At 37.9% G+C, this 14,909-nt stretch overlaps 1 protein-coding gene across 8 annotated transcripts in view; it reads left to right on the top strand.

The window, feature by feature from the left end:
* The window catches only part of BMAL2 (basic helix-loop-helix ARNT like 2), a 143,200-nt gene that overhangs the window by 64,458 nt on the left and 63,833 nt on the right, over positions 1-14,909 (top strand). For all 8 annotated transcript variants that reach the window (XR_009565420.2, XM_060305890.2, XM_060305889.2 and 5 more), the window contains 4 exons: positions 10,889-11,129; positions 11,821-11,927; positions 12,084-12,234; positions 13,658-13,716. Coding sequence is in view for 7 of the 8 variants with exons in the window: in XM_060305890.2 (XP_060161873.1) it covers positions 10,889-11,129; positions 11,821-11,927; positions 12,084-12,234; positions 13,658-13,716 (558 nt within the window). In the remaining variant the exon portion in view is untranslated. The remainder of the gene's footprint in view (positions 1-10,888; positions 11,130-11,820; positions 11,928-12,083; positions 12,235-13,657; positions 13,717-14,909) is intronic.

The raw sequence follows: 14,909 nt of genomic DNA, 5'->3' as shown, positions 1-14,909 counted from the left end.
AGTGGCAGAATCAGGAATCTGGCTTTAAAATCTGTCTTCTTTCCACTATGCCATGCCGCCTATTAGAGTAGCTTCCTAGATGCCAAAGGTTATTAATGGGAGAGATCCATTCTAGATGATTTCTGCAGCAGACACACAGCCAGGGGGTCGGCTCCTGTTGTGGGAATGTACCCCCGCCCACACACAGATGCTCATCCCCGCGTGAAGCTGGGCCACACAGATGCCTGCAGTTAGAGCCAAGTATGTTTTCAAAGAGGACTTTTTAATCTGCTCAGGTACTTGACCAGGTATTCACTTAATACTCCAAAGCTCTGTGCCAAAGGCATGAGGTCGATTTGGCCTAAGAGGTGATGAGGGCTTGTGTTAACCATCAGCAGGGCCAGTCCCCACAGTGGAAGAGTTGGAAGTTGGGGAGCAGTGTATGTAGACAGACATGTAGACAGATGCCTGGGCCCCAATGAGGTAACGGCAGAATGTAACCCTGATTGGCCACGTGGATGGCTTCCCACTCATGAGACTGTTTTGTATTTTACTTTAACCAAAGGCAATGTCCGTCAAGTGAAATGATTATCTTTTGCATAGAGTTGCCACTACATTGTTTTTTCCAATAATAATTAGCTAATGGAATTCACTATGTTTTAAGACCACTCCCTATTAATGAAGAAAGCCTGTAGTTAGTAAAGGTGTTTTTCTTCCCTTTTACTAGGACGTGCCAGTTCCATTTAAAATTTTAAATTATTGCTTAAGACTATTTTTTAGAGCAGTTTTAGGTTTACAACAAAATCGAGAGAGAGGTACAGAGATTTCCCATGTACCCCTTGCCCTCACAGATGTATAGCTTCCCCCATTATCAACATCCCCCACCCAGAATGCCATATATATTTTTTAAAACAAGGGTGAAACCTACATTGACACATCACAATTACACAAAGTCCATTAGTTTACCTTAGGGTTCACTCTTGGTGTTGTACATTCTGTGGGTTTGGACAAATGTGTAATTACATACGTCCATCGTTGTAATATCACACTGAGTATTTTCACTGCCCTAAAAATCTTCTGTGCTCTGTCTATTCATCTCTCCCCCAAACTAGCCCTGGCAATCACTTATTTTTTCTTTCCTACTTTTGCCTTCGTTATATTTAAATTTAAAAGAAGAGAGACTAGAAAGCAGCCCTTTTAATGCTAATTGAAAATAAATTTAAGGGGCTTCCCTGGTGACGCAGTGGTTAAGGCTCTGCACTCCCAATGCAGGGGACCTAGGTTCGATCTGTGGTCAGGGAACTAGATCCCACACACATGCCGTAACTAAGAGTTCACATGCTACAACTAAAGAGCCGACGAGCCGCAACTAAGGAGCCCTCCTTCCACAACTAAGGAGCCCATGTGCCACAACTAAGGAGCCTGCCAGCCACAGCTAAGAACCAACACAACCAAAAAAAATAAAAATTAAGGTTTATGGAAAGGCCATTTCTCAAGATTGGCTATGAGTCGCTCAAGTGGGGCTTCATTATATTATTCTCTCTGATTTTGTGAATATTTGAGATTTTCCATAATAAAAAGTTTTTTAAAAACACGATTGGCATTAAAAACATTATTTCTACCATGATTCTAACATAAATGCCATGGATTCAAATTTTGAAACAGCTTTTGAAATGGGGTTAAGATTGCTTATGTGTCTCCACTTGTGAAATCAAATGCTGATAAGGATGGATGATTGTTACCAAATATCTTAGGTATTTCTTAAATTTATCTTGGTAAGATAATCAGTAATCCATGGGCTTCTTGTGCAACAAGATGTGGCATCCTCTCATGCCCCTTGGCTTCCAGTGTCCAATACTCGTGACTCTCTGCTTGACCTCTTTCTCTGGTCCTTAGAGACAGTTCTGCCTGTACCAGCAAGGGGCGGACCTCCAGTGCTGGGGAGTCAGTGCTCCCTGGAGGGTCCCTCATCCACTGACTGAGGGGAGCTGATGGATAAGTATTCTTGCTCTCTTTTCCTTGAGGCCATTCAAGCTGCATAACTGTGGTTCTTGTTCTACATTTTTTTTCCCAGAATGCCCCAATAGGTTAAGCTTTAGTTTCCCAAAGTGGGGACTTGTTGAAAAATGTATCTATTATTAGCTTCTTTGTCTTCCCTGTCTCACTTCCCTGCCAGAGTTCCCTTGGGAGCGCCTCTCAAATACACTTCTTATACTCAAATCCTTGTCTCAGGATCAGCGTCTGTGAGAATTCAAAGTAAGCCATCAAGATACCAAGTTGAGAGACCCAGCTGGCAACTTGTGGAAGAAAAATTTCATAAAGGATTTTGAAAAGATACCCTGTGGATTAAGGCAGTGTTTGGGTTGTTTTTGTTTCTTTGTCTTTCTCTTTTTAAAATCATGCAGTCGATTGCACATGAGTCTACCCTGTGGAGCTGATTGTAAATAATTAGTTTGAGAGGATTGAGGCCCATGACCCCAGTATTTAGGTAAAAGTCTAAAGAATTCTTGGGATGAGAGGAATTTCTTTTTCTGAATTTTTCAGTTTTATTTTATTTTATTTTTATACAGCAGGTTCTTATTAGTCATCAATTTTATCCACATCACTGTGTATATGTCAATCCCAATCTCCCAATTCTTCACACCACCACCACCACCACCCTGCTGCTTTCCCTGCTTGGTGTCCATACGTTTGTTCTCTACATCTGTGTCTCTATTTCTGCCCTGCAAACCAGTTCATCTGTACCATTTTTCTAGGTTCCACATATATGCATTAATATATGATATTTGTTTTTCTCTTTCTGACTTACTTCACTCTGTATGACAGTCTCTAGATCCATTCATGCCTCAACAAATGACCCAATTTCATTCCTTTTTATGGCTGAGTAATATTCCGTTGTATCTATGTACCACAACTTCTTTATCCATTCATCTGTCGTTGGGCATCTAGGTTGCTTCCATGTCCTGGCTATTGTAAATAGTGCAGCAATGAACATTCGGGTGCATGTGTCTTTCTGAATTATGGTTTTCTCTGGGTATATGCCCATTAGTGGGATTGCTAGGTCATATGGTAATTCTATTTTTAGTTTTCTAAAGAACCTCCATACTGTCCTCCATAGTGGCTGTATCAGTTTACATTCCCACCAACAGTGCAAGAGGGTTCCCTTTTCTCCACACCCTCTCCAGCATTTGTTGTTTGTAGATTTTCTGATGATGCTCATTCTAACTGGTGTGAGGTGATACCTCATTGTAGCTTTGATTTGCATTTCTCTAATAATTAGTGATGTTGAGCAGCTTTTCATGTGCTTCTTGGCCATCTGTATGTCTTCTTTGGAGAAATGTCTATTTAACTCTTCTGCCCATTTTTGGATTAGGTTGTTTGTTTTTTTAATATTGAGCTGCACGAGCTACTTATATATTTTGGAGATTAATCCTTTGTCCGTTGATTCATTTGCAAATATTTTCTCCCATTCTGAGGGTTGTCTTTTCATCTTGTTTATGGTTTCCTTTGCTGTGCAAAAGCTTTGAAGTTTCATTAGGTCCCATTTGTTTATTTTTGTTTTTATTTCCATTACTCTATGAGGTGGATCAAAAAAGATCTTGCTGTGATTTATGTCAAAGAGTGTTCTTCCTACGTTTTCCTCTAAGAGTTATATACTGTCCAGTCTTACATTTAGGTCTTTAATCCATTTTGAGTTTACTTTTCTGTATGGTGTTAGGGAGTGTTCTAATTTCATTCTTTTACATGTAGCTGTCCAGTTTTCCCAGCACCACTTATTGAAGAGATGTCTTCTCCATTTATATCTTTGCCTCCTTTGTCATAGATTAGTTGACCATAGGTGTGTGGGTTTATCTCTGGGCTTTCTATCTTGTTCCATTGATCTGTGTTTCTGTTTTTGTGCCAGTACCATATTGTCTCGATTACTGTAGCCTTGTAGTATAGTCTGAAGTCAGAGAGTCTGATTACTCCAGCTCCGTTTTTTTCCCTCAAGACTGCTTTGGCTATTCTGGGTCTTTTGTGTCTCCATACAAATTTTAAGATTTTTTGTTCTAGTTCCATAAAAAATGCTATTGGTAATTTGATAGGGATTGCATTGAATCTGTAGATTGCTTTGGGTAGTATAGTCATTTTCACAATATTGATTATTCCAATCCAAGAACATGGTATGTCTCTCCATCTGTTGGTATCATCTTTAATTTCTTTCATCAGTGTCTTATGGTTTTCTGCATACAGGTCTTTTGTCTCCCTAGGTAGGTTTATTCCTAGGTATTTTGTTCTTTTTGTTGCAGTGGTAAATGGGAGTGTTTCCATAATTTCTCTTTCAGATTTTTCATCATTAGTGTTTAGGAATGCAAGAGATTTCTGTGCATTAATTTTGTATCCTGCAGCTTTACCAAATTCATTGATTAGCTCTAGTAGTTTTCTGGTGGCATTTTTAGGATTCTCTATGTGTAGTATCATGTCATCTGCAAACAGTGACAGTTTTACTTCTTCTTTCCCAATTTGTATTCCTTTTATTTCTTTTTCTTCTCTGATTGCCGTAGCTAGGACTTCCAAAACTATGTTGAATAATAGCGGTGAGAGTGGACATTCTTGACTTGTTCCTGATCTTAGAGGAAATGCTTTCAGTTTTTCACCACTGAGAATGATGTTTGCTCTGGGTTTGTCATGTATGGCCTTTATTATGTTGAGGTACGTTCCCTCTGTGCCCACTTTCTGGAGGGTTTTTATCATAAATGGGTGTTGAATTTTGTCAAAAACTTTTTCTGCATCTATTGAGATGATCATATGGTTTTTATTCTTCAATTTGTTAGTATGGTTTATCACATTGATTGATTTGCATATATTGAAGAATCCTTGCATCCCTGGGATAAATCCCACTTGATCATGGTGTATGATCCTTTTAATGTGTTGTTGGATTCTGTTTGCTAGTATTTTGTTGAGGATTTTTGCATCTATATTCATCAGTGGTATTGGTCTGTAATTTTCTTTTTTTGTAGTATCTTTGTCTGGTTTTGGTATCAGGGTGATGGTGGCCTCATAGAATGAGTTTGGGAGTGTTCCTTCCTCTGCAGTTATTTGGAAGAGTTTGAGAAGGTTGTGTGTTAGCTCTTCTCTAAATGTTTGATAGAATTCACCTGTGAAGCCATCTGGTCCTGGACTTTTGTTTGTTGGAAGATTTTTAATCACAGTTTCAATTTCATTACTTGTGATTGGTCTGTTCGTATTTTCTATTTCTTCCTGGTTCAGTCTTGGAAGGTTATACCTTTCTAAGAATTTGTCCATTTCTTCCAGGTTGTCCATTTTATTGGCATAGAGTTGCTTGTAGTAGTCTCTTAGGATGCTTTGTATTTCTGCGGTGTCTGTTGTAACTTCTCCTTTTTCATTTCTAATTTTATTGGTTTGAGTCCTCTCCCTCTTTTTCTTGATGAGTCTGGCTAATGGTTTATCAATTTTTTTTATCTTTTCAAAAAACCAGCTTTTAGTTTTATTGATCTTTGCTATTGTTTTCTTTGTTTCTATTTCATTTATTTCTGCTCTGGTCTTTATGATTTCTTCTGCTGACTTTGGGTTTTGTTTGTTCTTCTTTCTCTTGCTCCTTTAGATGTAAGGTTAGATTGTTTATTTGAGATTTTTCTTGTTTGTAGATGTAGGCTTGTATAGCTATAAACTTCCCTCTTAGAACTGCTTTTGCTGCATCCCATAGGTTTTGGATTGTCGTGTTTTCATTGTCATTTGTCTCTAGGTATTTTTTGATTTCCTCTTTGATTTCTTCAGTGATCTCTTGGTTATTTACTATTGTATTGTTTAGCCTCCATGTTTGTGTTTTTTATGTTTTTTTCCCTGTAATTGATTTCTAATCTCATAGCGTTGTGGTCAGAAAAGATGCTTGATATGATTTCAGTTTTCTTAAATTTCCTGAGGCTTGATTTGTGACCCAAGATATGATCTATCCTGGAGAATGTTCCATGAGCACTTGAGAAGAAAGTGTAATCTGCTGTTTTTTGGATGGAATGTCCTATAAATATCAGTTAAATCTATCTGGTCTATTGTGTCATTTAAAGCTTGTTTCCTTATTAATTTTCTGTTTGGATGATCTGTCCATTGGTGTAAGTGAGGTGTTAAAAATCCCCCACTATTACTGTGTTACTGTCAATTTCCTCTTTTATAGCTGTTAGCAGTTGCCTTATGTATTGAGGTTCTCCTATGTTGGGTGCATATATATTTATAATTGTTATATCTTCTTCTTGGATTGATCCCTTGATCATTATGTAGCGTCCTTCCTTGTCTCTTGTAACATTATTTTAAAGTCTATTTTATCTGATATGAGTATTGCTACTCCAGCTTTCTTTTGATTTCCATTTGCATGGAATATCTTTTTCCATGCCCTCACTTTCAGTCTGAATGTGTCCCTAGGTCTGAAGTGGGTCTTTTGTAGACAGCATATATATGGGTCTTGTTTCTGTATCCATTCAGCAAGTGTGTGTCTTTTGGTTGGAGCATTTAATCCATTCACGTTTAAGGTGATTATCAATATGTTTGTTCCTATGACCATTTTCTTAATTGTTTTGGCTTTATTTTGTAGGTCCTTTTCTTCTCTTGTGTTTCCCACTTAGAGAAGTTCCTTTAGCATTTGTTTTAGAGCTGGTTTGGTGGAGGTGAATTCTCTTAGTTTTTGTTTGTCTGTAAAACTTTTGATTTCTCCATTAAATATGAATGAGATCATTGCCTGGTAGAGTAATCTTGGTTGTAGTTTCTTCCCTTTCATCACTTTAAGTATATACTGCCACTCCCTTCTGGCTTGTAGAATTTCTGCTGAGAAATCAGCTGTTAACCTTATGGGAGTTCCCTTGTATGTTATTTGTTGGAAAACCCTTGCTGCTTTCAATAATTTTTCTTTGTCTTTAATTTTTGCCAATTTGATTACTGTGTGTCTCGGCGTGTTTCTCATTGGGTTTATCCTGTATGGGACTCGCTGCGCTTCATGGACTTGGGTGGCTATTTCCTTTCCCATGTTAGGGAAGTTTTCAACTATAATCTCTTCAAATATTTCCTCGGATCCTTTCCCTTTCTCTTCTCCTTCTTGGACCCCTACAGTGCTAATGTTGGTGTGTTTAATGTTGTCCCAGAGGTCTCTTAGGCTGTCTTCATTTCTTTTCATTCTTTTTTCTTTATTCTGTTCCATAGCAGTGAATTCCACCATTCTGTCTTCCAGGTCACTTATCTGTTCTTCTGCCTCAGTTATTCTGCTATTGATTCCTTCTAGTGTATTTTTCATTTCAGTTATTGTATTGTTCATCTCTGTTTGTTTGTTCTTTAATTCTTCTCGGTCTTTGTTAAACATTTCTTACATCTTCTTTATCTTTACCTTCATTCTTTTTCTGAGGTCCTGGATCATGTTCACTATCATTATTCTGAATTCTTTTTCTGGAAGGTTGCCTATCTCCACTTCATTTAGCTGTTTTTCTGGGGTTTTTTCTTGTTCCTTCATCTGGTACATAGCTCGCTGCCTTTTCATCTTGTCTGTCTTTCTGTGAATGTGGTTTTTGTTCCACAGGCTGCAGGATTGTAGTACTTCTTGCTTCTGCTGTGTGCCCTCTGGTGGATGAGGCTGCCTAAGAGGCTTGTGCAAGTTTCCTGATGGGAGGGACTGGTGGTGGGTAGAGCTGACTGTTGCTCTGGTGAGCAGAGCTCAGTAAAACTTTAATCTGCTTGACTGCTGATGGTTGGGGCTGGGTTCCCTTCCTGCTGGTTGTTTGGCCTGAGGCAACCCAACACTGGTGCCTACCCGGGCTCTTTGGTGGGGCTAATGGCAGACTTTGGGAGGGCTCAGGCCAAGGAGTACTTCCCAGAACTTCTGCTGCCAGTCTCCTCATCCTCACGGTGAGACAGAGCCACCCCCCGCCTCTGCAGGAGACCCTCCAACACTAGCAGGTAGGTCTGGTTCGGCCTTCTCTGGGGTCACTGCTCCTTCCCCTGGGTCCCAGTGTGCACACTACTTTGTGTGTGCCCTCCAAGAGTGGAGTCTCTGTTTCCCCCAGTCCTGTCGAAGTCCTGCCATCAAATCCTGCTAGCCTTCAAAGTCTGATTCTCTAGGAATTCCTCCTCCTGTTGCTGGACCCCCAGGTTGGGGAGCCTGATGTGGGGCTCAGAACCTTCACTCCAGTGGGTGGACTTCTGTGGTATAAGTGTTCTCCCGTTTGTGAGTCACCCACCCAGCAGTTATGGGATTTGGTTTTACTGTGATTGCGCCCCTCCTACCATCTCATTGTGGCTTCTCCTTTGTCTTTGGATGTGGGGTATCTTTTTTGGTGAGTTCCAATGTCTTCCTGTCGATGATTGTTCAGCAGTTAGTTGTGATTCTGGTGTTCTCACAAGAGGTAGTGAGAGCACGTCCTTCTACTTCGCCATCTTGAAGCAATCCCCAAGAGGATTTTTTAATAGGATTTTTTTAAACTTTAAATAATTGATCAAATGGGTCAAATTCCATCAGTGAATGGAATTACACAATCCCAGCTAGAATTTTGCCAACTGAATAAATGTTCAAGGTGAGAATTGAGGGACAGATTGAGTTGGAAATTGTTAGTAATCCTGTTGTTAGAGAAGAATTAAAGAGGCTAAGTTCTGTGTGATGAGATTCCATATATAAATTTAAAACATTTTTCAGTCTATATTTTCCATTGAGTAGAATATTTTTCGTCAGTATCATTTGTACATTTGCAAGCATCATCAGAAATGCCAAACTCAGTTTATAAGCCTTTTTTAAAGTTAATTATTTTTTTATTGAAGTAACTTTTGTTTATAACATTATGTAAGTTTCATGTGTACAGCATTGTATTTCTACTTCTGTATACCCTGTAGTATGCTTACCACCAAAAGTTTAGTTTCCATCCATCGCCATATGGTTGATTCCCCTTTACTCATCTTGCCCTCCCCTCTGCCCCCACTCTCCTTCTCCCCTACCCCTCTGGTGACCACCACTCTGTTCTCTGTATCTATGTGTTTGCTTTTGTTTGGTTTGGTTTGTTCATTTATTTTGGTTTTTGTTTGTCTGTTTTTTATATTCTAAATATAAGTGAAATCACATGGTATTTGTCTTTCTTCGTCTGACTTATGTCACTCAGCATAATATACTCAGGGTCCACCCATGTTGTCACAGATGTAAACCTTTTTATTTTTGACTGCCATCTAATTTTGTTAATATGAATGAAAACTTTGTATTACACTTACCCCAATTTTTAATTCCTTTAAGATATCTTGGATGTTGGGTGAGGTGAAGGGAGGAGCCCAGGTTTCTCATTTAACGACCTGGGTTGATTGTGGTGTCATTAAGCAGGATAGGGAATAAGTGATAAAGGCTTGGGTTGGGGTTGGAAGAGATAAAGACATGTAATTTAAGGCATCTGTGGGCTGTGGAGGGGATGATGTCTGTTAGGTGTTGAATACAAGGTTCTACGCAGGGCTTACAAGAGCTAAACTATCTGTTCCCTGCTTTATTCTGCCACTTCCCCATCACAGACTATGCTTCAGCTGCTTCTGACTGCTCGCTCTTGACTCTGTTTGCACTGGCTGTTCCCTCTGACTGGAACACCTTTTGTAGTACTCCCCCTCCATCACTCAGGCAACTCCTGTTTGAACACCTTCTATGACAGGCACTCACTACCATCAAATAGCACCACAGTAGCGGTTCACAGAGGGAGTTCTCGAGCCAGCCTGTTTGGATGTAATTTACCCTCAGCTCCACTCTTCCCTGCTGTGACCCTGGCAGTAACTCTCAGTTTCCTGAGGTAATGGGGATGATATTAGAACCTATCATAAGACTACTAAGAAGAATAAATGAATTATTCATTTAGAGAACTTAAAACAGAGCATGGCACATAAAGTGTTCTTTACACCTTTGCTAATACTATTAGTTGCTATCTTATAAGACAGCCCATATCATCTTCCATTAAAAAAAAATTTTTTTTTTTTAAAGATTTGTAGTAACAGTCTTAGCCAAAGGTGCCAACTTAAAACAATGACTGTTCTGGTTTTTTCTAAATTTTATCACAAGCAACTGTTTTAAGTAATTTTTATCAGCTTCCCCCCCCCTTTTTAACCTTTAAGTTACTTTTTTGTAGATTGCCATAATCTGTATACTGCCTATCTTTTATACTGTCATTGTTTTCTTAAGCATTTCCTGTTATTTGAATATATGGATTATTTCCAATTTTTTATTTTTCTGGTTGGATCTGTTTGATGAGCTTTTTCTTATGAGTTAATTGCTTAAGATTTTTTTGAAAAGTGAAATTTGAGTCGTTTTATTTTTATACATTTTATTATAAATTTCTCTAAATGTTCTCTGAAATGTCTCTATAATATATTATAATCATATGTATCTATTAGCCATTATAAGTGCTTATATAAGAAATTTATGAATATATCCATGTATCCTTTAAATTTATGAATATAAATTATAATATACCAAAATTTAAATAAGCTGAAAACAATACTTCTGTAGCTGAGAGCAAGGGAGCATGAAGTTTAACTTTTTCTAACACATAAAGTACTGTAATTTAAAAAATTAACTTGGAAATAACAAAATAACTATAGACCTATTTAAACCGAAATTAAAACAATCATTTTGATGTAGTACGTGTAGTTTAGTTCTTGAGAAAAATAACCCATTAGGGATGAAGCTGTTAAGTAAACATGATTGATGATTTCTTTTTAATGCAATCCTATTCCCTTTTCATATTTAGCATATTTAAAGACTATTTCATAGCATAATTATAACTATTATAAATGTCAGTGTAACAAATTTAAGAATTCATAATGGTTCAAATGCTTTTTAAATTTTTATCTTTTTTTTAGTTTTATTGTGATATAGTTGACAAATGCTTTTTTTTTTTTTAAACCTTTGAATTAGATCATAGAAAATTCTGTACTATCCACTGCACTGGTTACTTGAGAAACTGGCCTCCAAATATTGTTGGAATGGAAGAAGAAATGGACAATAAGAAAGACAGTAGTAATTTTACCTGCCTTGTTGCCATTGGAAGATTACATCCATATATTGTCCCACAGAACAGTGGAGAGATTAAAGTGAAACCAACTGAATTTATTACCCGTTTTGCAGTGAATGGACAATTTGTCTATGTTGATCAAAGGTAAACATTTATGTGCCATAATGATTAGAGTTCAATGGGATGTTTAAGGCTATTAAAGATGTGGCTTAGGGGCTTCCCTGGTGGCACAATGTTGAGAGTCCGCTTGCCGATGCAGGGGACACGGGTTCATGCCCTGGTCCGGGAAGATCCCACATGCCGCGGAGCAGCTGGGCCCGTGAGCCATGGCCGCTGAGCCTGCGCGTCCGGAGCGTGTGCTCCGCAACGGAAGAGGCCTGCGTACCGCAAAAAAAAAAAAAAAAAAAAAAAATGTGGCTTAGTAGCACGGCTGGATTTTTTTTTTAAGGCTTTAGAACAGGAAATAAAGTTTAAATGAAATAAGGATATGGATATATCAGTAAATTTGTTCAAGCCAAATTGTAAACTTGAAATATTTCTTAGCCAATGGTGCAGAAACTGGGCATGGTCTATGGCCACAATTTTATTGGTGAATGGTAGGAATAGCATACCCTGGATTGGGTAGGTGGCCTCTGGAGTAGCCTGGTGCCTGGGTGTCCATTCTGCTTTGCAGCTCTAATCTGGGTCAAGGGCAGCCAAAGGAGCCCAGTAAAGCAAATGGGTTACTCATCCCCCCGGTCTACTTCTCTACTATCCTGACCATGTGTGGACCAAAAGTATTCTGGAAGGGGATACATTCACCAATTCTGAACTTTATTTTTAATTTTAAAACCAGGGCAACAGCAATTTTAGGATATCTGCCTCAGGAACTTTTGGGAACTTCTTGTTATGAATATTTTCATCAAGATGACCATAGTAATTTGACTGACAAGCACAAAGCAGGTATGCATTGAGTGGGATCGTCTTTTGGTACTTTTTAATTACAACTTCAACTCTTAATTTTTCATTCCTGTGAAATCTGAACCTTGAATTAATCCTTAAGGGATTGATTTATATAGTGGTAGACTGTTATGCTGATTATTTTCTTTTCTTGTTAAGTTCTGCAGAGTAAAGAGAAAATATTTACAGATTCATACAAATTCAGAGCAAAAGATGGCTCTTTCGTAACTTTAAAAAGCCAGTGGTTTAGTTTCACAAATCCTTGGACCAAAGAACTGGAATATATTGTGTCTGTCAACACTTTAGTTTTGTAAGTAATTTTTTATGTTGTTAAGACCTTTATATTGATTTCAAATGAGTATCTTTGCTTCCCTCTTTTCATCTTGCTAAATCATTAAACCTGTTTAATCCTCTGGCTTTATAACTTGAGTATAATGGCATTTGCAGCAACATAGATGGACCTAGAGATTATCCTACTAAGTGGAGTAAATCAGACAGAGAAAGGCAAATATCATATGATATCACTTATATGTAGAATCTAGAGAATGATACAAGTGAACTTATTTACACAACAGAAATAGTCTCACATAGAAAACAAACTTATGGTTGCCAAAGAGGAAGGGGGGTATAAATCGAGAATTGGGGATTAACAGATACACAGTATTATATGTAAAATAGATAAGCAACAAGGACCTACTATATAGCACAGAGAACTATATTCAATATCTTATAATAACCTATAGTGGAAAAGAAACTGAAAAAGAATATGTGTGTATACATATATGTATATGTATATTAATCACTTTGCTGTACCCCTGAATCATTGTAAATCAACTATACTTCAATTTAAAAAAAAACCCTGTGTGATCCTCTGGCTTTGGAATTTGAGTATATATTTTGAGTAATTCATTCACTGTTCATTGGCATTAGTTCTCAGAGTTAAGCTAAAAGTTTGCCCTTTCATAAAAAATTCCTTTTGGCTTAGTATAAAATGTGACAGTAAATGCACTTATTCAGGCAATTGTTTCGTACCCTTCATGGCCTTGCTTTGTCCTTCCAAAAAACTATGTGGATGTGGCTTTAAACTGTTTAAAATGGTAAGAAACTGTTTTGTCCTCCACATCATTTTTGCATGTCCATCTTCTGAGCCTGGGGAGCACATATGCTTGTGCAGGAGTACTTGGCTGAGGGATAAGCACAAATCCAGCCCGTTCACTGCCTTTCAAGCCCTGGTCTATGGCTGTGTCAGCCTGAAGGGAGAGGCAGCTTTTCCTGATTTGCTCAATATGCTAGAATGGCCTTGTTCTTAAGTATTATTTTTCTATGTTTCTCTTTAAAATTGCTATAAGGTTTTATCAAACCAATTCTATTTCCTTATGTACAATATTTTAAAAAAGAGCCCCCCAGTTCTTAGTGCCTCCAGCAGGTACTAATTACCCATCCCAATAATTCTATTATTCATCCCAATAATTCTTGTCTCCTTATCATTAGAATATGAGCTGAGAGTTTGTATCTTTGGAAGCATGTACATTACAGGGTAATATGACATCTGGCAAAAGCCCTGGTACTTAGCACATCAATACCTCTGTCTCTGGTGGTGACATTAACAATATGTATATAAAACACAAATAGGTCAAAAACTGATAATTCAAATACACAGAGCTTAATGTAGTTGCTTTAACATTTTCCTTCACCTTAAAAAAAAAATCACCTATGGTGTTTCTTAATTCTAGGGGACATAGTGATACTGGAGAAACATCATTACTTCCTTGCAGCTCTCAATCATCAGAAGGTAAGTTAGTTTTAGGTGATGGAGACTTATAGACTGTTTATTAAGTTACCATCATTTTCTGTCTTGGAGAGGGAAAAATTTCAAGGTGAAATCAAAAAGATTTCAGGGGCTTCCCTGGTGGTGCAGTGGTTAAGAGTCTGCCTGCCAATGCAGGGGACGCGGGTTCACGCCCTGGTCTGGGAAGATCCCACATGCCGCGGAGCAACTGGGCCCATGAGCCACAGCTACTGAGCCTGCGCGTCTGGAGCCTGTGCTCCACAGCAAGAGAGGCCGCGACAGTGAGAGGTCCGTGCACCGCGATGAAGAGTGGCCCCCGCTTGCCACAACTAGAGAAAGCCCTTGCACAGAAATGAAGACCCAACGCAGCCAAAAATAAATAAATAAAATGCTGGCTTAACTCCTAGAGAGTTTCATTAAAAAAAAAAGATTTCAGTGGGTTGAGTTACCCTCCTCAGAATTCCCACAGTACTTTGGTCACACTTCTGTTACAATCTTACATTGTACTGCAATTATTCGTTCACTCAACTGGCTCCCTGCTAGACTGTGAGTTCTTCAAGGATAGAAATGGTGTTTTACTCATTATCATCCCCAGCAGCTGGCATAGTTCCTTATACATTAAGGCACTCAAATATCTGTTGGTCAAATTAATGAAAAGCACTAAGGGGGAGTTATCTTAGTTCTTTACCACAGGAATATTTTAATATATTATTTGTATAAAGAAAAATTAAAATATTAGGAAATATTTAAAATAAAGCAGTATTCAGCCATAAAAAAGAATGAAATATTGCAATTTGCAGAAACATGGATAGACAAAGAGATTATTATACAAAGTGAAGTAAGTCACTTCAGAGAAAGGCAGATATTGTGTGGTATCACTTACATGTGGAATCTGAAAAAGTAATACAAATGAACTTATTTACAAAACAGAAACAGACTCACAGACATAGAAAACAAACTTATGGTTACCAAAGGGGAAACGGGGGAGAGAGGGATAAATTAGGAATATGGGATTAACAGATATACACTACTATATATAAAATAAACAACAGGGATTTCCCATATAGCACAGGGAACTATATTCAATATCTTGTAGTAACCTATAAAGGAAGAGAATCTGGAAAAGAATATATATACATACATATATATAACTGAATCATTTTTTTATACACATGAAACTAACAATATTATAAATC

Source organism: Globicephala melas, chromosome 10 (assembly GCF_963455315.2).
Source record: "Globicephala melas chromosome 10, mGloMel1.2, whole genome shotgun sequence".
Taxonomy (NCBI): Eukaryota; Metazoa; Chordata; class Mammalia; order Artiodactyla; family Delphinidae; genus Globicephala; species Globicephala melas.
This window is presented reverse-complemented; position numbering and strand designations above follow the sequence as displayed.